This window comes from Carassius auratus, chromosome 12 (assembly GCF_003368295.1).
Source record: "Carassius auratus strain Wakin chromosome 12, ASM336829v1, whole genome shotgun sequence".
Classification (NCBI taxonomy): domain Eukaryota; kingdom Metazoa; phylum Chordata; class Actinopteri; order Cypriniformes; family Cyprinidae; genus Carassius; species Carassius auratus.
In genome coordinates this window covers 14,881,071-14,908,454 of record NC_039254.1, presented here as the reverse complement: position 1 = coordinate 14,908,454, position 27,384 = coordinate 14,881,071, and the positions used below count along the sequence as shown (strand labels likewise).

Sequence of the window (27,384 nt, the reverse complement as noted above, 5' to 3'; positions counted from 1 at the left end):
TTGACCGTGCACGTCGCAGGAGAGATCAGCTCTGATGGAGCTGCCGTGACGATGTGCTGACGTGGCTCTCATCAGCAGCACACTGTGGAAACCCGCGGGAGACAGAGAGAGCACGGAGTAAAGATCTGTCCTGCAGTACTGCAGTCACTCTCACTACCGGAATATCGTTCATTTAGAGGCTCAATGATGGAGGTTCCACGCGTGGGACATAGTGTCAGCAGCCCCACGAGCCCGTGTGAGGACATGATAAAGAATCTCAGTCTGGACGCCATCCAGCTTTGTGAGAGAGAAGGTAAGAAGTGTTGCTTTTGTTAAATTATCCATTTGTCCTCAGAAAGGAGAAATGGATTGAAGGAGCAATGCCATTGCGTTTGAGATTTTAAGACGGGGAAAAATTTAAATGCATGCAAAATACAAAATGCAAATGCACTGAAGGCGCATGCTTCTAAAGACCCTGATGCATACTATAGGTTGGGGTTGCTCAGCAAATCTCTCATTTAGCTGCAGCTGGTTTGGTGTCATTGCATTGGAGCTTTCACTTGGAAATATATTTTTAATGCACGCAGAAGCAGTCAGGCAACTCACGTGAATAGCAGTTTCGCGCATGAAAGTGCATGGAATAGATTTGCGCGTGAGGTTACTAAGTTATTTTTCTTCAGAAACATTGAATTTGAGCTTTCTATACAACTAAAGGTTATTATAATCCATGCACCACCATAAGACTCACGTGCAATGTTTCATAAAAACGAGCGACGTTTTCATGAATAAATCACATAGTTCCATGTCGACTAAATGCTTTTAAGTCGCATGTATGCACACTTGGGCGCCATTTATTATTTCCCTTTGGGTCACATAAATAGATGCATTAATATTCCATGCACTTGAATGCTTGTTTCAATATGAATGCTCGCGGAACATTCAGCACCATGGACACGGTCATTACGCGCGCACAATTCTGAAACAATGCCGGATTGCAGCTACATGCATCTGAGGCTATAGGACCAGTGACCAATTCTCTCACTCGCTCACATCATAATGAAACAGCATAATGTTTAGTTGAGCCAATCTCTGAAAATGCTGATTCATCTGGGTGACACTGTATTGCCCATTGTCTTATGCGCGTACTGTGTATCTGTTACATTCATGATTAATGGTTATGTACAGGATTTACATGGGTGTATCCCAGTGCGTGCGTTTCTAGGCATACTTAGTCAATGACTTTCCAGAGAAAGCTTCCTTGCCAGGTTCTGCCCTTAAAAAGCAGTTTAGGAGTATAATATTAAAAATACAAAGCATAAAGAACAATAGCCGTTTGCCTGACTGGTGTTTTTTTTTTTTTTTTCTGTATCATAATGGCAGAATATTTAGATAACTTCTTTAACTGACATATGTGTGTCAGATTCACTGTTTACTAGTGACTTATAGTTTTTTGGTTTCAACTGCTGTTTAGTGAATTTTGAGTAAATGTTAATTTTAAAAAAATCAGAAATTTTATGTACGTATTTGAAATATTGCCACCCTTCAGCTCTTTTAAAATGTATCACAGTCTTGCCACTGAAACCCATAATAAGTCAACCACTATTAATCATAACTATTGTAATTAACAAGAGGTGAGGCCAATCAGAATATGCAGAGGAATAGCTGTGTAGATTTCTGTGTATATGTTTATCATCAGTATGTCAGCGCTTAAGAACATGTTTTGTGTGAGCTGAACAAAATTCCCGTAGAGCTCTGTTTTATATTCTATACCAGCACTGTGCAGAGGAACTCGAAGTCCCTTCAGCCGAGCTGTCACAAGACATAGAAAGATATAAACAAAGAGAGAACGTTCTTATTGACACGGTCCATGCAGTGTAGCATCAACGCTGTCACAGTCCTTTGAGTGATATAATGGGTGTAGACACACAACTCTATTGATTTTCGATTCTATTGTTTTAATGTTCTTATGGACAGTCAAAGAAAAAGACAAGCTTTTCATAAATACTTTGTTCATTCCTATTGCAGTCTATTAAAACAGATATCACTTAGATGCTTTTGTTTGCACTAGACATGTTAACATGGACAGAATCATATAATCTGATTGGTTAATGGAACTTGGATAATAATTTGCACAGATGTGGGCCAAGATGGAACATGATGAAGAAATGATGAACATGACTGAGTCACAATGGGTACGTTCTGTTCTGACCCATCTGTCCTCTGAGTTTTATACTTCTCAGTGTGCCATACTCACCACCCCTCTCCATTTGTGCTGGCGTAATAATGGACATCTTTGCCAGAGTTCATAAGAATAATAAACCAGTTTTATAAAGCTATTAAGTGAACTTTTTTCAAAAAATTTCAATAATTTAATTGGAAAAGATTTCTAAGGCTTACCAAGGATCTAAGGACTATCAATTTCCAAGGGTCAAAGTATCATGGTTATAACCACAATAGACACTGGGAACCACAGTAAGGAAATTATTCCCATCATTATTCAGATCAGTGGTCAACAATAGATTTTTTTTTTGTTTTTTTGTTTTTTTGGCTGATTACTATTTATTTATTGTTACTAACCTTAAGCCAAGCCATCCAAACCATAAAGTAAATACTGTTATTTCAGCCATTTCACAGTAAGGTTGGAATAATACTCATCATTTTTTGAATAGGTTTTTTTCACTCAGTTGTAATATATTTATAATCCCACATGATCACTGAAATAATAATAATAATAAAAAAGTAATAACCAATGACATTTGAATATCAGCAAAAAAAATTATTTACAACAGCATGAGTTAAAATGCATCTAATGTGCCATTTGTAATATATAATCTTTTCTGTATTAATATTTATACCTGTATTTTGATTTCCATCATAAATTTACAATTATTTTTTAGTTTTTTGTAAATTGCATTGCACACTAAATAAATGTGAATCTATCAAACATTGTAAATCTGGCCAATACCCTGTTAATTTGGTCACTGAGACACAAAGACAAACCATTTCCAGTGAATGAAAATGAATCAGGTGTTCATTTCAGAGTTGGAACCAGCTATGATCTTCTAGTTAAAGCTTGGTGCTAATATGGGAAGTACATCCTTTACTAAAAATCATGAGGAATGAGTCCATATTTCCATTATATAATCAATGTGAAACTGCAGATGCACTCAAAGCAAGCATTTGCTTCTGAAACACAGAATACTCTAAGGACAGGCTTCCATTTGTGAAAAGAAAAATAATGGACGAGCCGCCCTCCTGGATAAGCATGCATTAAAGGGGGCGTTTCTTCCCCCTCGGGGCAGGCCTCAGATGTGGAGTCCTTTGTTGTGAGGGCCTATAGGAGCCTGACAGTGCTAACTCACCACCCCATCTGAATATACAGCTTTGGCCAGCTGTGTATGGGGGGACTGGCTCCAAAACTGGGGCCACCATCTGCCAAGCCCGCCTGAAAGAAACGATTTAACATGGCCATCAATTTGCTAATTGTGTCCACTGTGCACATATACCACAGCAAAACGACAACAAAACAGACATGAAATGGATAAATAATGTAGTTGATTCATGATTATTAGCCTATTCTCAGCCGAACATGCTTATAGAGACAGTAATGCTGTTTGAATAAGTGAGATTTGGGGCAAAGAGTGTTAGCTAAATGTAAACTCTTTTGGGTTAAATCTAAAAATATGTGTTTTGTATGTCATAACTAAATTACACAGTTAAATGAAGCAAGTTTAGCAAACTGAATGGATGTTAAAAACCCATGAAATTTCTTCACGAGTGCAACTTAAAAACAGAAATGGGATTTAAAAATATTTTAAATAGAATATAATCTGTAGTTTAAAGGGATAGTTCACCCAAAAAAATATGTCATTGTGCATTCACCTTGGGGTTGTTCTACTGCCATATGATCTTCTTTCTTTTTCATACCACACACAAAAAAATAAATGTTTAAAGATCTTCTGTTTGTCAGGATTTTGGATAAATAATACATACAATTTAAATTTAAAATTTAGAAACAATTTAGACAAAACCTTAGAATACTTGACAAATATGGAACTGGTCATATAAGATCATACACTAGCATTTTTTCTGTTAAAGCCTAAAATTAGTCAAAGGCTGTTTCTGCCAATCAATAATAAAAATAAAAAAAACACCTGGCACATGGTCTAAAAGGATTGTCCCTTTTCTCTTAATGAGTAATGAGTGTATTTGGGGCATAATGTGCATTAGAGTCTCATCTCCCATTCCCTTTAAGAGCCAGTTGCGCTTGCAACATAGCGGATTCACTATTCACACAGCAGAATTTGCAACCGCAAAGACTTAATGCATCTCCAGAGAGGAAATGGAACTGATTGTGCGCAACAAAGAGGAAGCCTAATTCTGATACATGCAATGACTATCCATTATTACATGTAGGCATTTTTACATTTATGAAGCCTCCTCAATAATAACCTTTTACATTGTAATCCTTTCATTTTTATATATTTGGCATGTTTGTGTGCTGCTGCATGTCTCTGTGTGTTTAATAAGCAGAGTGTATAAGCGTTGTGGACCCGCCTATAGGCACATATTACTAACCGCTCTTTAAATAACAAAAAACACTGCTCAATTGACTTTTAGTTGGACCAGGTTTTAGTTGGTCAATGGCACGGTCTATTTCAGTTGCCCCAAAATAGCAACACACCGACAATATGACTGAACACACCTCGTTTGCAGACCAGCACACCCATGGGCGCACAAATGGGTGCAAATGCATTAGATATTTAAACAACATGGCGCAGGGCATGAAAATAAATGATAATTGTGTTGGGCTGACACTAGCAAAAAATTACACCTTTTTCCAGCATTGCACCGGGTGTATGATAGGGCCTATTTCTCAGAATGGCAAGTTTATGTCTTGCAATTCTGACTTCTTTTCTCGCAATTGTGAGTTTATATTAAATTAAGTCAGAATTGTGAGATGTCAACTCCCAATTGTGGTCTGCAGAAGAAAAAAATCTTGTAAGTAATTGCTTGAAAAACATCAAGGTTGAGTAAATAAGGTTATTATTATTATTATTATTTTATTTATTTTTTGGATGGTGGATGACAAACATGCTGTAAACATGGTTTGATACATGATATTGCAATTCAGAAGCAAGTGGTATCAGCTGATTGGGAAAAAAATTGGGATGAACCCTGAGTGCTAAATGAGTCATCAACAATAGGAAAGTTTTCAAAAGTTTTAATTACAAAGACTTCCAAACATAATTCCTGAAATGTAAAGGCTACATACAAACATGTCATTAAACCAAAACAAGAACTATACCAGAAGTCACAAAACTCAAATTATGATTTTTACACTTCTAATAAAAGCTCAACATACCCTTCAGCCTTTTCCATCACCTCAAGCACAAACATCACACCAGAAGAAACACCATGCCAGGCTTGCTTTTCTCAGATCACATCACTCTCTGTGGTGTTATATCACTGGCATCACAGTTTCACACTATGTACGTATGTGTATGTGTGTGCTTTAAACATCTTATCATTCTGAAAACCAGAGTGTTATGGCAGTTACATGCCACATTGTTGCTCTATTAAGTGATTCAGTCATGTGATTACTCATGCTACATGCTCCTTAGACAAGCTTATCGTTCACTCATGGATGAAGACTGAACTGAAACTTTAACTCTTTTCATCTGTAGATTCTCATCTGAGTTGAGGTTTGCATAATTCTTGCCAATTTGTGTGTTGTTTGCATGTTTTTCTGAAATTCCCCCTGTACCTCAGGACTGGTTTTGGTTCAGGAGCCAGATTTTACATTAGACATCAAGTGGTGAACAAAGACAGAACCAGAATTGTTTATCATAGAAAGCTAACATATCTTCTAACAATAACTAAAATAACATGATTTAGACTGAATTGTGTAAATGTATAAACAACAAGAGAAGTGTGGTTTAGCAGACTAACACATGGAACAAACAGTAGCCAAATATTGTATAAGTGTTCCTGTAGCTCAAACAATACAGCGCCAGCAATGCCAAGCTCATGGGTTTAATTTCCAGAAAATCCAAGAACTAATAAAAAAAGAATGCACTCTTTGAATGTAATGTAAGTTGTTTTGAATAAAAGCGTTTGCCAAATGCTTAAATGCATAAATGCAGCTACAGTGTCTAAAAATTAGCCATATTCTTGACAGATTGGTTTAATGATGATTAATGTGTGCCAATATGCGCCAGAGTTTGACTAGTCAACAACAAGAGATGATGGAAGTGTTTTCTTCTTACTTTCAAAAGATGACAAACCAATTTGTGTTTTTAACAATACACAAATCCTGATTCCATGACTATATGTATGTAATTATTTGCGTATTGCATGGATTTTTCCTGCTTTTTGCATCCCATATTCATTCACATGATGACTCAGATTAGAAACAGACTAGCAGATTAGTTAATATTGGAAATATGGCTTTGGTGATCTCCAAAACGGATCAACCCGTTCTAAATCAGGACTCATGAACAAAATGGGCATATCACAGTAAGAGCCGGAACTTATAATACAACATATGGTTCTTTCATTACCTTTTTGAAGCTTTAAATCAACTAGAACATTGTTTAAAATTTTTGTTTTGTGTATCACAGAGACTAAATTTCACAACATTAACAGTCAGTGCAGTAGAGTACTGTCATTAAGAAAGTTGGTTTAGTGAATTGCAAGGATTACAACGAATACCCCATGGGGTCTAGACTGTTTAATATGATTATGTTATTATAAAAAACAAACCATGGGGGTTAGTGAAATAAATTAGGTCAGGCAATACAACTTATTCTGGAGTTGGCAAAAGAAATACAGTTTAGGTAATTTCATATTTAAATACACAGTTAGGTGAGATAACACATACTGATTTTTATAGCCTGATCAGTAATGAAAAAAAAATAATGATAATAATAATAATAATATTAAAAGTTAAGCACAGTGCTATTATAAAAGGTATTACTCTACAGAAAGAGATACCAGGTTTAACCTTGAACAAAGATACATTTAGATTGAAAGTGACCATTCAGAAAGGTTTTATGTTTTGCAATGCTAACCGAATGTCTGACCAACAGAGACCAAAATAAACCTGTGAAGATCATGTTCGTATGGAGGAGACCTGTGTCAGTGCTTGTGTGACATTGATCAAGGGGAGACTATCTCAATTGATGACTCAGCCATTTCAGCCTTTCACAGCATGTATATACAGTAAACTTGCAAAACAAAACCACTTTCCTGCATTTTTCATACTATGCAAAAATACAATTAGTGAATGGATCATTTAGTCAATATCTTGAAAAAGATTGATGACTTTAAAACCACTGCGAGTAAACATGTATGGAAACTTGTTTCCGCCACTGAAGTAAAAACAAAAAAGGTAATTGTAACATTCAACTCAATCAGGGTATCTTCCGTCCATTCCAAATCCGTTTCAAATTAAAAAACAGAAAACGAAAAACTCAAGAGGATTCAAGTGAGAGAACATGAATTAAATAACGAGAAATGGAAAAATGGCTCGTTTATTCGTTATTCCATCTAGGTTAACAAACGGAAAATGAGTTTTTGACTTGATTTCTCATTTTGTCGTTTTGGGTTTAAAAAACGGCTTATGGCTTCAATATTTCATTCGCACTTGTGGGCGGAGCTGAAACGCTCCTTTCATCTGATTGGTCGGATCGCTCCGCCTTCAACTCGGGCTCCTCAGTCTTTCAGAATAAGAGTCATACAAGAGCAATATCTGAAACCAGATGTAGACACATAATTCGCGTTGTTGCGACTTGCAAGTCACCCCTTTAAATTATTTCTAGGTTATAGTATTGAATGAATATTGTCCAACTGTAAATACAGTGCAAATAGTTCTGTCTCCTGGGATAAAAGTGAAGTGGAAATAAAAATCAATAATAGACCGAACATTTCATTGATAATATGTCTGTAACATTAACCACTCTCATCTTTTAAGTCTAATGGCACTAGGTAGGTGTGTGTGACATTAATAATTAATTGTGGAAAATAATATAGATACATTTATTAAATAAATTAGAATTATTAGTTTTATTACAGACAAAATTGAATGATGTTTCTCTTTTAGTCTTCTTTGTTGGCCTTGACAACGACTAAAATTTTATTGTTTCACCAAATTCAGCACAGATCTTCAGACTCGATTGACTCGTTGCTGTAACTGGTCAGACTTTTTCCTTCTCAAAAAATCCTAGTGACTTTCATTATCTGAGCGATGAAGGTCTTACACTTAAGGTCCACTAGAGGGGGAGACAGGATTTCTGTTTTTGTAAGTTTAAATGACAGATAAATACATTAATTTCATGTGTACTACCATGAATATGCCATATCTGTGTAACACAGGTTCTTCAATGATAGATGGGGTGGTAGGGGGGTATACCTTAGCTCAATGATAGCTGTATAATATAAAACAACATTAACTACTGTAGCTGGTACCAAATAAAAATGATTAAGTTTTGGAAAAACTGCAAGTCAAATGTACTTGCACAAATGACTTGCTGTTACATAATACCCCATATGCGTTGTTGGGGACGTTTTCGTCCACTAGGGGGTAAAGTTGAGTCTTATTTTGGCCACAACTTTCTCTGTGTTGCAGCTAATGGAATGATTGGTGACAAATCTTATTTTGACACTTATTTTGGGAAACGCTTGAAATTTTTCAAAAACTCAACAGTATACTGTTGGGAAATTCACTACCCTTTTGTTATGTTTGGGATGAAAACACCCACTAAATTAAAATGCTGTAAAAATGTCTCAGATAAAGATTTTTTTTTTTTTTGCATAAATCTATTAATCAACCTCAGTCCTGATCAAAACTACCAAATGTTTAAAAAGAAAATCCAAGATTTTAACTCTTTAATTACCAAGTTCATAAATTATGTCACTGATTTGGGAAGAAAAAACACACACAAAATGACATATTTTCAAAATAAAAAGTAATTGTGGACTGGATATTTTTTTTTTTTACCTTTTATGACAGTCTTGGGCATGTCAAAGATTAGTAACTGTAGATTAAATTTGATGTATTGTTAGTTTTGTGCAGCATTAGATTTTAATTTTTTCTCCCTCATTTATTGTTGGTGGCTGTTTTTGTCCCATTGACTTCCATTATAACGTGATTTTTTGATTGCAAAGCCATGACACCATATAATCATGCACTCTTGATTGTTGGTGGTTTTCCCTGTTGGGAAGAGGTAACATTTGTTATTTTTACAGTTGATCACTAGGTGGGACCATTAACCCTTTAGGCCTGTGCAAAAAAAGGCTTAGTTTCTGGCCTGTATATAGAGTTATATGGAGTTTAACAGCAAATTATAGTGTGTGTGTGTGTGTGTGTTTGAGAGAGAGAGAGAGAGAGAGAGTGTGTGGGAGAGACCTTTGTTTACTTACCTTGATGTATCTGAAAAAATCCAAATATGCACCTCATGCTCTCAGAACTACATGGACTAAACAATAAAAAAAAGAAGTGTGTTTATGCACCTGCTGACTTTTGATGGTGAAAAGAACGGAGGGCCTATGTGTGAAATACTTGTCTTTTCTTGATGGTGAAGCCAGTTTAAAACCTTTAAATCTTATAAAAAAAACGACTTTGAACATAATTGATTATGGACCAAAATGCAATACCAACTTCAAATAAGCAGCAACTCGCTGGAGGGGTCAAGCTGCATAATCATTTCTAAACCTCAGTACAAGTCAAGCCCTTTCTCGTATTGCATGCTGCTCTTTTCACCATCAAATGACCAGAAGGATGGCATGCAAGTGTTTAAATCCATGTACTGTTTTTGTTTAGTCTATACTTATCACCACCATTAAAAGGCAGCAGGTGCATAAATACACTTTTGTTTACTCCATGTAGTTCTGAGAGCTGAGGTGTACATTTAGATTTTCTCAAATACATCAAGGTAAGTGCGCAAAAGTCTCTCTCTCTCTCTCTCCTACACACATACACACAATATAATTTGCTGTTATACTCCACATAACTCTATATACAAGTCAGAAACTAAGCTTTTTTTTGCACAGGCCTAATCTAAAGGGTTGATGGTCCCACCTAGTGATCAACTGTAAAAAATAACAAATTTTACCTCTTCCCAACTGGGAAAACCACAAACAATCAAGAATGCCTGATTGTTTCATGGCTTTGCAATCAAAAATTTAATTATAATGGAAGTCAGTGAAAAAAAAAACAGCCACCAACAATAAATTAGGGGAAAAATTTTTTATCTAATGCTTATAGCAGTTTAATTGAGTGAATGTTTTCATCCCGAACATAACGAAAGGGTAGTGAATTTGAACAATGCACAAGGGATACATAATAATTTTTATTTGGCACCAGCCGCAATTAATGTTGACAACTAGCAGGAGTGTGGTGGGGTGCGAGGTCTGTTTTGACCAATGGATGGAGACCTCAAGGCAGTGGCCTAAATGCTTATCTGAAGATTTGTCTTTATAGATTACAGTTTACATTGTACTTACTGAAGTACACCTCTGCATGCAGACACCCAACTGTACAAATTCATTTATAGATTTAAAACCCAGTCCTGAACCGGGAGAACCATGTTCTGCAGAGTTCAGTTCCAACACACTTGCTTGGACATTGCTACTGATCCTGAAGACCTTGCTTAGCTTAGGTGTGTTTATTTGGGGTAGCTAAACTTTGCAGGACACTGGTCATCCAAGAGGAGGACTGAGAGTCCTGACATTAGCATTTACATTCCGTGCATGTGATTTATCAACACTGAGTACATCTTAAAATGTACAGCTCATGAAAAATAAAAGTTCTAGATGGACAAACATTAAATGCATAAACCAGTGTGAATAAAAAATATATTAAAATACATTTGGAGGTAGGTTGAAAAAGCCAGAATGGGAAGTTTTTATGTACAGCTTGAAGTGTGAAGTTTATTCGTGTACACAGATATGGCATATTCATGGTAGTACACATGAAATTAATGTATTTATTTGCCATTTTACGTAAATAGGAATCCTGTCTCCCCCTCTAGTGGACATTAAGTGTAAGACCTTCATTGCTTAGATAATGAAAGTCACTAGGATTTTTTGAGAAGGAAATTTGGTGAAACATTAAAATTTTAGTCGTTGTCAAATACTCTCATAATAAATGATAATAATGTTCAAATATATGTTGGCTTTCTCAAGGCCAACAAAGAAGACTAAAAGAAAAACCATTCAATTTTGTCTGTAATAAAACTAATATTACTAATTTATTTCATAAATTTAACTATAGTAATTTCCCCAATTAATTATTAATGTCACACACACCTACCTAGTGCCTTTTGACTTAAAAGATGAGAGTGGTAAATGTTACAGACATATTATCATGGAACTGTTCAGTCTATTATTGATTTTTATTTCCTCTTCACTTTTATCCAAGGAGACAAAACTATTTGCACTGTATTTACAGTGGGACAATATTCATACAATACTATAACCTAGAAATAATTTAAAGGCGTGACTTGCAAGTCACAGCAGCACGAATTATGTGCTCAGCAACATCTGACTCAAATATTATGTTAATTAACAGTGAGCGGTGGTTTCAGACACTACTCTTATAAGACTCTTATTCTGAAAGAATGTAAGATCGAGTTGAAGGCGGAGCGATCCGACCAATCAGATGAAAGGAGCGTTTCAGCTCCGCCCACAAGTGCGAATGAAATATTGAAGCCATAAGCCGTTTTTTAAACCCAAAACGACAAAATGAGAAATCAAGTCAAAAACTCATTTTCCGTTTGTTAACCTAGATGGAATAACGAATAAACGAGCCATTTTTCCATTTCTCGTTATTTAATTCATGTTCTCTCACTTGAATCCTCTTGAGTTTTTCGTTTTCTGTTTTTTTATTTGAAACGGATTTGGAATGGACGGAAGATACCCTGATTTTTCAGACACTACTCTTATAAGACTCTTATTCTGAAAGAATGTAAGATCGAGTTGAAGGCGGAGCGATCCGACCAATCAGATGAAAGGAGCGTTTCAGCTCCGCCCACAAGTGCGAATGAAATATTGAAGCCATAAGCCGTTTTTTAAACCCAAAACGACAAAATGAGAAATCAAGTCAAAAACTCATTTTCCGTTTGTTAACCTAGATGGAATAACGAATAAACGAGCCATTTTTCCATTTCTCGTTATTTAATTCATGTTCTCTCACTTGAATCCTCTTGAGTTTTTCGTTTTCTGTTTTTTTATTTGAAACGGATTTGGAATGGACGGAAGATACCCTGATTCAACTCACAATTCAGATTTGTTATCGCAATTCTTATAAAAAAAAAATGTATGTCTTCTCGCAATTACAAGTTTATAATTTGTAGCTGTGACATACAAACTCGCAACTGTAAGAAAAACGGAGAAGTGTGAGATAAAAACTATCAATTACCTTTTTTAATATTTTTATTCTGTGGTAAAAATAAGCTTTCAGGTATGTGTGCTAATTAGACTTAAAAAAAAAAAAAACGTGTGTGTGCATGTAATTTATCTCTCTATCTGCCATTTAACATATTTCACCCATAACAGGTCTTTCAGCAGAGTTTAGAGAGCTGTGGTTTGGACAGGTCGTGTTCTGAGGTTCTGAAGCGGTGTCAGGTTGATGAGACAGACCTGCTGTGAGGACCATATGCTCCTGCAGTGCTAACACTGCCATGAGCTCTTCCTGTACTGGGTCTCATAGTGGGGCGGCACAGTAGATCAAGCCAGGGCTGCTTTAACAGCAAATGTCTCAGTGTTTGTGAATAACCTTTTACTGTCAAGTCCGCTTTCTAGGTTTACTGTTCAAAATAATTTGCACATAAAATTCCCTCTAACTAATATACACTGTAACTTTAAAACATGGTTTATTACTAACTTAATACATACAAATTAAAGGTTGATCAACTTTTTGATTTTCCTTATACATTAAAATATGTTTAAAGAAAGGCAACAAACATATTGTGAAGATAAGAATAGCAAAATCTGTAAATGTGTTAATGTTTTTAATCTTAAGATCAAAGAGAAGCTACAAAAGTGGGCAAAAGAGAAGCTACGAGAGTTTAATTTGAATTAAGTCAGGAAAAAGATTAAGTCAGGAATGCATAATGCGACTTTTCATTATAAACATGCTTTACTACTTCCAACTTATTCAAAAAGAGGGAGATAAAATGCTTACTTTTGCTGCCATCTCTATAACATATTATGATATTGATCATGATATTATCAATCGCGCTTGGGCTCTGGTCAGGACAACCGTGCCTAGTGTGAGTACACCCTTAAACTTTCATTTTCATTTTCACTTAATTAGATATGTTAAGACTTTGTATGACCTTAAATTTGATCAAACCGAATTTAATATGTTTTACATGAATACTGGTTCGGGAAAACAGTTTGAAAACAACTGTTATTTTGCAGTTACAGAATAAATTTAACAGCATTACTTCATCAGGATACAAAAAAATGGTAACTGTAATTTGTTATAGTTAGTCACATAAAAAAAACGAAGTAATCAGATTACAGTTACATTTAGATTCAGATTTGTAATCAGATTACAGTTACATGGCAATACTATCAGGATTACAATGGTTTAATTTAAGTAAGAAATTGTTGTCGATGGCCTGTTGAATTATTAGAAAATAATACATACCAGAGGTGGTGATGCAGCCACAATGCAAAGTGTCAGACTAATGCAGTTATTAGAGAGTGGGAAAAATAGAGAGAGAGAAAGAGAGAGAGATTAAACATGTGTAAATTTGTCTGTGCAACTCTTGGTAGTGTTCAACAGCAGCGTCTGTACTAATAGCAAAACTGTACATTCATCTGCTTCAAGAACAGTGCCGTTATTACCTCGCTAATGAGAAATGTCATGCCTCTCGCTAAATTATTTTGCTCAAGATCATCATCGATGCACATGTTTCCGTTTGTGTGAGTGTGCCAGGTCATTTTGAATTACCTATAAAACTTACAACACCTACAGAACAATATTTTTTAGCATTGTTTAATGTTAATAATTCAGCGCATTTGTTCTTAGTATATTAGTTCATTTATAAAAAGCTAATTTCTATTCTGCATTTTTGTGTTGGAGAAATATTTATTCGGTGTAAGAATTCTGGTTTCATATTAGCAGTGCATTAGCAGCGTTCTTCAGTGGCATTTTCCAAAATATTTTACATTTTGCATCAAATATTTTATATTTTGCATAAAATCCAAAATAAATCTAACTATTTTTGATTAACATGCTTTTTTAATTGACTTTATTTTCATATGTGACCTTGAAGAAATCCAAAAGTAGTTAAATTCCATTACTTTCATATTGTGGTGCTTTGATTAGGTTACTAAGAAGTACTTTATACCTGTAAAGACATCCATTTTCAAAGTAATCCTCCTTTACTTGGATGTTAGTAGCACCAAAATGCCACATTTTAGCTTTAAGTCAAATCAAAGTGGTTACCTCATTTCAATGCACTTTAGTGAAGAGTGAAGACTAAGCTGTAAACAAATTCAATTGATATAAAACAAATATTTCTTTCAAAATAACACTAAAAGTATTTTTACAGTCTATTTGATATGGCATATTGGTAAAGCATTAGTCCAAGATCTGATGTTGTTCTATAAACGTGACATTCCCATAAATATCCTGAAACACTGACCGATGATTCCATCAGAAAACTTCACAGCAGAGACACAATATCCTACAAGAGTTATTTATGATTCAGTGGCCTCATCAAACATAAAAACAGCTCTGTGAAAATGGATGTGTCCACACATTTATTGCTTGTCGTCATTCTGATGATGCTTTAGCTTTGGTCTAAAGGCACAGAAGTAATTAGCCATTCTAACAAAATGCTCCATTTCCTCTGAGACCAGTACAGTGGTAATAATCTTCAGGAGCATTCCAAGCTGTGCATCATTAAGCCTTTTCCTTAATTACCATTGCTTAAGATCCTTTGATTCTTGACAGCTTTGAGAAAATGTGCCTTCATGCATTAAACTCAAGGGTAGACGGGCTGCATTTGGTGCTGTCTGTACAGTTTCTGCTTGCCTGAGGTCAGGGTGTCTTACTGTGTCTCAAGATACCAGCTGAGCCCCTCAAACCATTATAAGAATGATAAAACAACTGCAAGGTCAAACAAAGTCATATAAAATCATGAAATAAAGTTAAAGTTGCCATGAATATTGGAAATTTAAAACAACTGTTTTAGCATGTTGCTTTGCAGTTGTTAAAGTGGTCTTGGTTGTTATGAATTAATGAGCTGCTTTTCCTACTTATTTATTTATGCAAAGTTGCATTTACTTGATTAAAACACTCATATTGTGAAACAGTATTACTATTTAAATAATTTTCTAATATATTTAAAATCATTCTAATATGCTGATTTGATGCTCAAAAAACATCAATGTTTCTCATGATTCTTTGATTATACCAAATTCAAAAAAACAGTTGTTGTTGTTTTTTTTTTTTTGTTTTTTTTTTGGAACATACTGTAAATCCATTGTAACCTTACAAATGTATTTACTAGACTTTACGTGTAATTTAATCCAGTATTTATATATATATTATTTCTAGCAATTTTAGGAAAAAGATGTTTAAAGACAATGTTTTTACTTGACATATCACTGAAAGACGTCATTAAGATTTATGAGCTGTGAACGAGAAAACTGTGAGCAATTAAACATTCCTCTGAGTTCTTGATGCAGTGCAGAGGTTTGGGTTTTAGCAGCTGATTTTTAATTTACACTGCGATGCCTTCCACTGCACAATTAGCACTTTTATTTCTCCATCACTGTTTTCGTGTCAGCGCCCCTGTCAACACTTCCTTGGCCAAAACGAACAATGTGTCATTTAATTTGCACTGTAAGACAGCTTGGAGGATCTCTTCTCTGCAGCATCGGTCCTCTCTGATTCAACACATTAAAGAACGAAATGCTGGTCTATTTATAGTCTTGGGACCAAGGACTGATGAAACTTTAATGCGCTGCCTCAGACACAAGAGTGGTCCAGTAATACCCGCACCCTGGAGATATTAAACTCCATCATCCTTGCATCTTTAGCGGGAATTGAAGGAGGAGAGGTTATATAAACATGAACAGCCACTGGGTTGAGGGGAAGAGCTCTGTGTGTGATTTATTAAAGTGAAGCGGTGGCCTTAGCTTTAAGACATTACCCATGAGGCCACGGCATTTCATAAACCATGGGATATTATGGTAAATTCCCAGTGTCAGTTATTTGTATTCATGACTAGTCAGACAGATGGCCAGGTTCAGCCAGTCTATTGTGTTATCCTGTAGTCATAGATTTCGTTTTGCATGTTTTATGATTCACCAATAACAGACTTTCCTCTAGCAATATCCAGCACCACATGAATCACCCAATTAAAAATGCTGCTCATGACATGTCAATCCATATGTATTTGTTTGAGGGTGATAGTGATGCCGTTTAACTCTGGCCATGTATTTCATCCACAAGTGTTTCATGAAAGGCTCTGTTCCTGCATCATGTTTCCCGTTTATTATTCATTAGGATGAATGCAACAAAGCAGTCCCTCTCTTTCCTCAGCTGCTGAGGGTCTTTTTCAGCTCAATGAGGGTGTTGTGGGGCTCATGGAGTGGCCCACCAGAGAATGTTGAATATGAAGATGCCCATTGTCTGCGGTCTCATGCGTTCTCTCTGTCCATTGTTGTCTGGTCATGTGAGGATGCCAATCGATGTCGTCATTGTGAGGTCTTATTTTGCGAGGGGTAGGGTCCCTATCTTTCCATCTACAAAGTATGGACAAAAGTATTGGAACACCAGACCAATAACAGGGACTTTAATGAAATCGCATTCTAAGTACATATTTTAATTTTATTGTCCTTTCGTAAATTATTTTTGTACTGTATCTGTGGCAACTCTTAAGTGATCTAAACAAACAAACATCAACAGATTACAACATTACAAATACATACAGCCAGCATCAAACAACATCCCCTTTTATAACAACAGAACCACTGCCATAGATGTAAAATCATTGGTCTCCATCCCAAAGGTGTTCAATGGGGTTGAGGTCAGGGCCAATCAATTTCTTCCACACCAAACTCTTCAAACCATGACTTTATGGACCTAGTTTTGTGCACTGGGGCACTGTAATGATGGAATAGAAAGTGGCCTACCCCAAACTGTTCCCACAAAGATGAAAGCATAGCAGAGGCTTTCACACTGGAGGAACCATTTCATAGTTCCTAAAACTACTGGCTGAAGTTTCCCGCTTTTTGGAGTATTCGCACCACAAGAACTAAGAACGTATTTAGCTTTAGGAACTCCATTTGGGGGAACTAAATTAGCTCCTACTTCAGAGTAGGGACTTAAACAGTTCTATAGGACAACAGTTGTACCAGTGGCGTAAGTGTATCCTGATTGGCCAAATGCACATGAAACATCTACTAACTAATTTTTAAAAATCCATGTAAAAATGTTTACTCCACAAATATGGAAAACAGCTATAATAGCTTTTAGCTACCTGTTGTCTGCAGCATTGTGTTCTTTTCTCAGCCTCGATGATATGTAACACTGCAAGTCATCAAATGAACCACCATGCCGGGGTGCATTTCCCAAAAGCATCGTCAGCTAACTATGGTAGTTAGTTCCATTGAAATCTACTGGTGACAATGTAACTTGCGACCAAAGTTGCTTTTCGGAAACACACCCCTGGCTAGTTCCTAGAACTACTTGGTGCAAAAGTCCCTGTTGTCCAAAATGTCTTGGTATGCAGAAGCATTACAGTTTCCCTACACTGGATGTAAAGGGCCTGGCCCAACACCCTGCAAAACAGTAATATATACCATTAACCCTCCACCACCAAACTTTACAGTTGGCATAATGCAGTCAGGCAACGTCTCCCTGGCATCTGCCATACTAAGACTCGCTCATCAGACTGCGAAACAGAGAACTGTAATTCATCACTCCACAGAATGGGTTTCCACTGTTCCAGAGTCCAGTGTCAGTGTGCTTTAAACCACTCCATACGATGCTTGATATTGTACTTGGTGATGTGAGGAATGCATGCAACTGCTTGGCTGTGGAAACCTATTCCATGAAGCTACACCCAGTGCTGAATTGTGCTGATATTAAAGCCAGTGGAAGTTCTAAACTCTCCAGCTCTGGAATCAGCAGAGCGTTTTATGCACCATGCACCCCTTAGCTCTCTGTGACCCTAGACTCTTCCACTTTCCTATAACAGCAGTTGACTGTGGAATATATAGCAGGGATGAAATTTCACAGACTGACTTATTAGAAAGGTGGCATCCTATCACAATACCACACTTGACTTCACTGAGCTCTTCAGAGCAAACTATTTTTCATACTGTAAATGTTTGTAATTGTAGACTGCATGGCTAGGTGTTTGATTTTATACACCTGTGGCAATGGGTCTGATTAAAACACAACTATCTATCCATTCATCCATCCATCCATCCATCTATCTATCTTACTGTCTTCTTTCTCTTCACCTAGAACCATAAGCAACCAGCAATGTCTATGTATCTTTAATCTCTTCAATATGCCCATGCAATCTAACTTCATCATGAGACTTCAAACATTCATCCAGGCAGATAGTCTTGACAAACTTTTTTCCTCTCTTTATTACTGGAAGTGTCAGAAAGTATGAAATCTTTGTGGAATGTCTAACACTTACTGTAAAAATGTCAGTGTCACGTTCCCAGAATGCAGGCGGATTCTTCTTTCCAATTGCCACAGTAGGAAATAATCTCTAATACACTGACATCCGTTATAAGAATGATGTCATCTTCTGGAAATATGACAGACAACGCAAACGTTATTGTGAAGGGGAGGGATGCAAAACTTCAAAGGATATTTCCCCCTTTCCTAACGGGAATGGGTGACCAGATTACCCAACTCAGAGACAACTCAGCTCTCTCTCTCTCTCTACCTCCCTCCCTCGCTCTGAAATTTCAGTCCAGCGCTGACCCGCGGTCAGTCACCGAATCCAGCTGATGACATAATACGGGCTCCTCCTGTGGGAGTGTTCTAGGCTTGTAAAACAAACACTAAAGCTGCTCTAAGCCAATAGCGTGGGCTTTAGGGACAGGGTGCACTGGAGACAGGTCAGCACGCTGGGTCTGGACAGGAGACTATGTCCACTAGCTTTAGCTACGGCATTACATCTGCTGCTCCTTTCGGAAAGGAGTCCATGAAAGGACAGTGTTCGTCTGGCTGGTAGGTGTAGCTGTAGCTGTTTCTGATATAATCTCCTGCAGGCTCAGGCTTTTGCATCACCAGTTGATTGTCTAGTCTGTTGTGAACGAAGATTACCTGGAACCGGATGCGGAGAGCGGATGAAAGCCAGAGTGAGTATGTGTGCTCAGTAGTGAAACAGATGCTATGACCTAGTGACTAATAAATAACGAGTCTGTGTTAATGAAAGCATAACACTTCAATGCTTCGTCCTCGGCATATTTTCTACTATTGCTTTTTTCAGAAATGGATTATTGAGTTCTTTGTGGTAATGAATTGCTGATGCTATCTTCGAAAGGAGAGGGCAGTTTATTTTAGAGCCACTGCAGCCAGAAGAGGATGTTACTGATGCAATAATAATGGAAAGACAGATAAAGGATATATGTCTAAGACTGATAGAGTAGGAAGTGACATAACATCTAATCATGGATGGAGATTTCAGCAGCACTCTTTGTGGAAGATGGAGGCTCTCCCCATGCCTTCATATCACCCCATTCAAATGTCCTTACAAGGAGAAAAGACAAAATTAGAAGGGTTTTGCATTCCTGGTGTATAGCACGGAGGCTTTTCTAAACTGGGTTTCCTGTGCATGACTGTGTTTCCGGATCTTTGATGATGACTCTTGATGACAAGTCATTAGTGCTGCTTGATTTCTCATTCACTATTGCGTGCCTTTGTGCTGTTATAACTGCTGTAAACATATACATTACCAGTCAAACATTTGGAGAAACTTGAACTTGTTTCTTTAAAATCTTTTGGTATAACTGTTTATGCTTAAATGCTTACTTTTTATACAAATTTAATATATATATTTTTTATTATTTTTTATTAATTTTATTGATAATTATATGAATGCTTATATTATTAATTACTATTACTGCACTGTTATTCAATATGTATGACTAATTTATTAATACAATAATAATATGAATACATATTATTTCTATATAATATTATGCTACTATTCAAAATAGTAATATTAAAGAATTAGAATGTGTGTGCAAACTTGGGACTGGTATTTTATGCCATCTGTGAGTTTTTGGCATGCTCAGAAAGATGTGGTGTAGTCATGGCTTTTTGTCCATTAAGCCTGAGATTACTCACTTCCCACCCCATGGAGAATCTAAATTGTGAGCAGTTTGGCATTTTGATCCTCTTAAGGCTTTTTAGGTCTAATTTGAGTTACAACATGCCACAACGGTGTCCTTGCAGTAATGTTGTTGGATAAACGTTATTGATGGCGTTTTTATATGCAACACTGCTTCTTGGTACTTTAAAAGCCTCATAACAAGGTTAAATCAGAGGTAGAATTATTTGTGAATGGTCGCTTAAAGTTTCTTTTAACTATTTTCACACACACATACACACACACACACACACACACACACACAAACACCCACACACGCACACACTCTCTCACACAAACACCTGTTTTTCTATAACATTAAAGAGGAGACTGGCCTTTCAGTTAGAGCTAAAGAAAAAGCCAGTGGCACTGACAAATACAAATAACTGGTTAAATAGCATAAAGTATGACTAAATTTGGATGAAAATAAACTGTTGGGGACCCTTTGATGAACAGAACGTTTGAAGGATACTTGCCACATTTTTTAAATGTCATATTAAGTTTTTTTAACCTGTGCTGCTCTACTTTTAACATTTCACAGCTACTTGATACAGAAAACTGCACAAACCAACAATAATTACACTAAACGCGTAGACTTCCTTATTCTCTTGTCTCTCAGACCCTTTTGGTTGTGAATAAGAAACACTTGTGAGATGGAACTACCGTGTAACAAGTTCTTTATTATGTAGTTGAAAGTAACAAAGTGTTCCAGAAGTAATTCTCAGCTGAGATAATAGTGTGCCAGTGAGACAGTCCTGGGTGTCAGAGCGCTCCTCCCTAACGTAGGCGATCTCTTGTTATCCTGAGTCTTTATTCTGAGAACTCACAGTGCAGGCGAAAGATAAAACAAGAGCTGGTTTCAGCGCTGGGAGCTACAGTAAGGGGCTGCCTATGAATCATTCATTCAGCCTCTCTCTGGTGGTTGAGAGGAGCTCGCTCATCTATAACGCTCCATCTGAAGAGACACGTGAGGACGTCTCCCTTATGGTGCTTCTCCAGCTCTGACTCGACTGCCTTCATCTCTCATTCTCCGGCGTGTTTACGCACCAGTTTTAGCTGGCCGGGCAGGTAATGTGTCTGCATAGAAATCCCGCAGGCAGTCTCTGGCTTTTTCTTGCTCTCTTTATTTTAAGTTCATTCATTCGTGTCTCCCTATAGAGCTGGAGTGAATGGACTGGCCACCCTGGCGCCAGGACCGAGAGAGTTTGGGGTTTGTGTTTGAATAGCTAAGTCTCCTCACGCCAAATGTCCAGTATACCAGACACATGTTTAGAGAAAGTTGTAGGTATTATTTTGAACAAACAGTCAGTGAAAGAATGTGCTTAACCTTATGAAAAAAATGGTGATGGTCAAATTTGGGAGGACAAACTTTATTGCTGAGTTGATTTTCAAGCAATTTTTGCAACTTTGTTGCTGAAATTTATCTTTCAGTTTTTGTGGATAGCTTGGAAACAACTGTTGCTATTGACAAACTTATATTTCACATACAAATATCTTACATTTCTATCTAAATATATTTATTTGATAGTTTTATCTTAAAATAACCGTGGTTGACCTTAATGAATGCTGAATAAGAGTTTTTACCATGCTGTAGAATGTCCCAAAGATGTCACAATTTGTCCTTTCTGTGACACTTTTAAAAGATGCTTTTATTCTTCCAAGGACAATCAAATATTAACAGGGTTCAATGCAAAATGTGGGATACAAAACTATAGGTAAAATTACAACATAATGCCGGAAATTAAGTTCTCTGTATATCAGATGTTGAAAATTATGAAACAGAAAATTTTAATAAATTGAAAGTTAATTTAATGTCATTTAATGTTTTGAAGCAAATCTTTTGCATCAGAAATATTGTGCCTCTAATGATGTCAAAGTACAGAATATGCTATCTGTAAGAATGTGAAATTATTGTTGTCAGGTCAACTTCTGAGCATTTTAGATGGGCAGTGAGATTATTATTATTATCATTTATTATTTATTTTTTTACAGCATAGAAATCAAATAAAAAATAGCAGCCTTTGAGAACAACACTCCACTCTGAGTGTTAATTGTGTTTATTTACACATTCATTGTATAATTGCATTTTTACCTTAAATATCTTTTTCAAATATCTGAAATATTAGTCCGATTTTTTTCATACAGAAAACTTGAGTGAAGAATGAAATGTTTATCTAGTAGGGATGTAACGATTCTCTCAGCTCACGATTCATTTTGATTCATGATTTTGATTTCACCATTTGATTCAATTGATACATCCCTTATATATAATATAGTTAATATAGTTTATAGTTATGAAAAATAAAAATAAAAAATGACTTGCAGTGAAATGTTACCTTTTACCTTGCAGCACTGGGGAAATAATAAAAAACCAAAGAAAGAATATTGTATAGTCATTTTGCTTTTTAATATGCAGGAATTCATGAAATTGTAAGTATTTTTCCCATCTCTGGACAGAAGAGGCTAGAGATCGTGATGTTGTTATGCTGTGTGCTAGTTTTGATTTAGGGCTGCAAGCTGTTTTGCTGATTCGACCTTCTACAGGTCTCAAGGATGATTGTGTTGTCTTCTGATTTATTTCAGAGCTAAAAGAGAAATGCTTGAGGTGGGTCTGATTGTGTAGTGTGCTGATTACAAGATAAAAAGCCACACATGAAAAGACGGTAATTGCAATTTGTAGTGCAATATGCCATTTGTATTCTGGAAGTCCACTAAATTAAAGCGCAAATCGAGCAGTTGATGATTAAACTAAATCATTACACAAACAAAAACTCCACAATAACTGATTAGTGAGGCTCATTACTTAACTTTAAGGTGTCAGAGACAGATGGGGCCTCATTTATAAAATGTTGTTGCTATAAACCGTTGTTCTAAGATCATTTTGAAAACGAACGTGCGCACAAAAACACGTGCGTAAATTATTAAAAAAATCCTTCTTATATCTAAGTATATCTTATGTAAAAAAAAAATAATAATAATAATAATAAGCGTATACAGTAAAACATACATTATTAATTATATTATTAATATTTTATCAGATTAAGCTTCAAAAAAGTGTAAAAGTGCTGTGCCGCACTGGGGAAAATAATGTGTCAGAATAATATCAAACTTGAACTATGACTTGCTACTTGCTATTCCTAGCCAGAGGAATGTGGTATCTGTGGTGGGACATTCTCATTCTAGAGAGCATTTGATTGGACAAAAATTTGGACACACCCCTGAGTGCATGATGAGTCATTCATGTTTTAATTTGTTTACTCAGAAGAGAAAGACTACATTCTAAATGTGTTTATCTTCTGAAAGACGGTTTTATGTTGACAAAAGCTTCCTTGAAGAATCTCTTCAAATATTGTTCTCTGTGTGTCTTTCAGGAAACAAGTCCCTGGACAGCGGCATTGCCGAGATGGAGGAACTTCCTGTTCCCCAGAACATCAAAATAAGCAACATCACATGCGACTCCTTTAAGATCTTCTGGGATATGGACTCCAGGTCCAAGGAACGCATCACGCACTACTTCATCGACCTCAACAAGAAAGAAAACAAGAATGCCAACAAGTTCAAACACAAGGTGTGTGTACACAGCAGCTCTATATTCACTCATTCTTACACATCCTGATCTGACCCGACCTTCAGTAACGTGTTTGCAGAGATTGAACTGCAGGAACATGACCGTCTAATCTAATTTATTATCTGTCTATGCTAGGACGTCCCCACTAAACTGGTAGCGAAAGCTGTTCCTTTGCCCATGACAGTGCGAGGACACTGGTTCCTGAGTCCACGCACTGAATACACTGTGGCCGTACAGACCGCGTCCAAACAGGGTGATGGAGACTACGCCGTCTCTGAATGGAGCGAGATCATTGAATTCTGTACAGCCGGTGAGATGCACATTCATGCTTGAAATATTTGAACACAGGATTTCCAAAATGGGGAAAAGTATAAAATATATCAAATGTTATAATAAAAATTTGGTAATTATGATTTAGCTTAGTGTGACTCAAATATTGGGAATCCCTGCTCTAAAATATTGTTGATATGACCTCCATGAACCCATTTAGGCCATTATTGGCACATATTGACTCCATCCAATACTTTTATTTATTTCGTTTGTTTGTTTGTATCTACAGATTATTCCACTGTTCATCTCACACAGTTACTGGAGAAAGCCGAGGTCATTGCCGGCAGAATGCTGCGGTTCTCTGTCTTTTATCGAAACCAACACAAAGAGTACTTTGACCACACAAGGTAAGTTTCTACAGGGAAACCAACACTAAATTATTAAAGGAACAGTCAGCTTTATTTCCAAACCTCTATGACAGCTTTCTTCTGTGGAACACAACAGGTAAAATTCTGAAGAACTTCCCTGATGTTCTTTTCCATTTAATAAATGCGGCTTAAGTCTGTAAATTTCAAAAAGAAGCATGTCTGGTATCAGAACAGTCCCCTTCAAAAATGTCAAAATCCCTTTGTGTTTCACAGAGGTAAGTCACATAGATATAGTACAACATGAGGGTATGTACTGTAAGTGATGACCATTTTCAGTTCATATGAATATTTATTTTCTTCCTATTAGAAAATCCCTGAAAGGTTTTGTTGTTTTATTAAAATGTTCTCTCTATTGCAAATTATCTTTCTAATTTTGAATGTACTTTTATTTATCCCTGTGATTTAAATGTCTTCAACTAATACGGTCCTGTATAGCATAATTCGATGAAAACAGCCATTAAGTCAGTCTTTATAGCAGGAAAGACCATTTATGGTGCTGAATTTAATGCATCTAAGGCGATATAATACATCTATAATGAGTTTTCTCTAAGTATAAAGTGAATATGATTTTAAATGTAAGAGGCACTGTGGAATCAAATGAAATCCATCTGAAAAGGCTCACTGGAGTCTAAAGTAGTGAAGGGGGGAGGGGGCATTCATTTCCCTTCAGAAATCAACATTTTTTTAATATGGCTCTAGTTTATGTATCTAAATATACCACTTCATCTTACTTCACTGAGTTTTACAATATTCATTGTCTTGCTTTATTCAAAAGTAATTAAATTCGGTTTCACATCAGTGAGTAAAAGCCTAATGTCGTTGTACTTGCCCCATGCAAACTCAAGGATTAATTCCACCCAGACTTGATTAGATATCTGGATGATAAATCATGCGTTTCAACCTGTTTATATCATTTCAGTTTTATCTACCACATTAACAACAAAGATCAGGCCTAACCCTGATGTGATGGTAAAAAGGAAAAGGGTTTCTGATCAGACTTAGAATTAATAAGAAGACAATTAATAATGCTAAATTACATAAAGGCTGTTTTTTTTCTTGTTTACAGAATAAATCAATAAATAATAAATGTATTTACAGAATAAATATATATATATATATATATATATATATATATATATATATATATATATATATATATATATATTATTGTGATTGTATAGTTTGTATATTACTTGCATTTCTGATTTATTTTGATTTAACATCTTTATTATTTTGACTTCTTTTGCCAAAAAATTGCTATGTATAAATTCTGAACTGTGAGAAATTAAGAATTCCTATAAACATTCAATTTTGAAAGTAAGTCTGAACTGTGAGAAATTAAAGCAAAACAACTAAAATAAATAGATAAAAATTGTGAGATATTATGTCAGATTTGTGAGATAAAAAGTCAAAATTTTCTTATTCTGATGGAAACTACATTCCATTGATTGTTAAAAATATCTTTCTCCTAAACAAATATTATCTCACCCTATAGTCATGAACCTATATGACACTACATGTTCAATGATTCTCAATGGTCCTTGAGAATTGTGTTTTTTTTTAAACCATTATATAGCTTTGCCGTTACTTTTCCAGTTTCCGAATTAGCTGTAATGCGTTCTCCATCTACTACACACTGTACTGATTTAAGTAGGTTCGTCACTGGCAGTGAAATTAAGTGCATAAGTCAGGAAAAAATGGAGTGCATTAAATCTCATTTCTTTTAGCGCCACTGAACATCACCTCCATGAAGTCATTTGTCATTTACAGTGAATTCTCTTGTTGCAGGGAGGCCCAAAACAACAAGATGTTGCCATCAGTGAAGGACAACAGCGGTAGCCACGGTTCGCCCATCAGCGGGAAACTCGAGGGCATCTTCTTCAGCTGCAACACCGAGTTCAACACGGGCAAACCCCCACAGGACTCGCCATACGGCCGTTACCGCTTCCAGCTGCCAGCCGAGGAGCTCTTCAGCCCCAAGACAAACCTGTATTTCGCTGACTTCTACTGCATGTACACGGCCTATCACTACGTCATTCTGGTGATCGCGCCGAAGGGCTCGTCTGGAGATGAGTTCTGCAAGCTGCGCCTGCCAGCACTGGATCTCGCCAACAACCGCTTCATGACGTGCTCGGAAGAAGAAGATGGCCAGCTGGTGTTCCACCACGCACAGGACCTTATCCTGGAGGTCATCTACACCGACCCCGTGGATCTGAGCCTGGGCACGGTAGCTGAGATCAGCGGCCACCAGCTCATGAGCCTGTCCACAGTCAACGCCAAGAAGGATCCCAGCTGCAAGACCTGCAACATCAGCGTGGGACGCTAACCTAAGAACCTGAACCCTCCAGCTGCCTTGAACAGCACAGAAAATCGCCTTCTCCTTTCGCCGTCCTCCTTACCCATTATCGAACTTATCCATCATTCCTTCTGGTGTCTGTAAGGCTCCTCCGCAGCATGTGTCTCATAGCTTTTTTTTTGTTTTGTTTACTAGCTTATGGATCTTGACCCAGGGTTTGGGTTAGCTATGTTGTGCTCCTATTTTTGTGCTCAATCAAACTGCTTCTTTAATCCTATTGGCTATCAGACCTTCCTGTTAGAATGCAGAATTGTAACCAAAGTTTACACAAATGTAACACTAAATGCTCATCAAGTCACTCAAATCTGTGAATCGAGGCAGCCGTTCTTATGAGGCATTATGAATGTGAGGATATCAAGTGAGGTCTCTCAAAAAACGTGATTGGACATATCTGTAGCATGATTGCAAACATTTTTG

The 27,384-nt window shown here is 36.5% G+C and overlaps 1 protein-coding gene across 6 annotated transcripts; it reads left to right on the top strand.

The window, feature by feature from the left end:
- On the top strand, positions 1 to 27,144 carry LOC113111938 (phytanoyl-CoA hydroxylase-interacting protein-like). 6 transcript variants are annotated; one of them, XM_026277203.1, is made up of 6 exons: positions 21,165 to 21,413; positions 21,504 to 21,555; positions 23,717 to 23,913; positions 24,049 to 24,223; positions 24,473 to 24,590; positions 26,400 to 27,144. In XM_026277203.1, the coding sequence occupies exons 3-6, from the start codon at positions 23,749 to 23,751 to the stop codon at positions 26,935 to 26,937; spliced, it is 996 nt and encodes a 331-aa protein (XP_026132988.1). In that variant the 5' UTR covers positions 21,165 to 21,413; positions 21,504 to 21,555; positions 23,717 to 23,748; the 3' UTR covers positions 26,938 to 27,144. The 6 variants fall into 6 exon arrangements, with proteins under 6 accessions (XP_026132986.1, XP_026132990.1, XP_026132987.1 ...); XM_026277201.1 differs by lacking the exons at positions 21,165 to 21,413; positions 21,504 to 21,555 and adding an exon at positions 1 to 292; XM_026277205.1 differs by lacking the exons at positions 21,165 to 21,413; positions 21,504 to 21,555 and adding an exon at positions 19,055 to 19,201.
- Positions 27,145 to 27,384: the final 240 nt, after the last annotated feature.

Coding starts and splice junctions, on each gene's coding strand:
- LOC113111938 (XM_026277201.1), top strand. CDS start 184: ATGATGGAGGTTCCACGCGTGGGACATAGTGTCAGCAGCCCCACGAGC. Junction 23,914..24,048: donor CCAACAAGTTCAAACACAAG/GTGTGTGTACAC, acceptor TGTCTATGCTAG/GACGTCCCCACTAAACTGGT. Junction 24,224..24,472: donor CATTGAATTCTGTACAGCCG/GTGAGATGCACA, acceptor TTGTATCTACAG/ATTATTCCACTGTTCATCTC.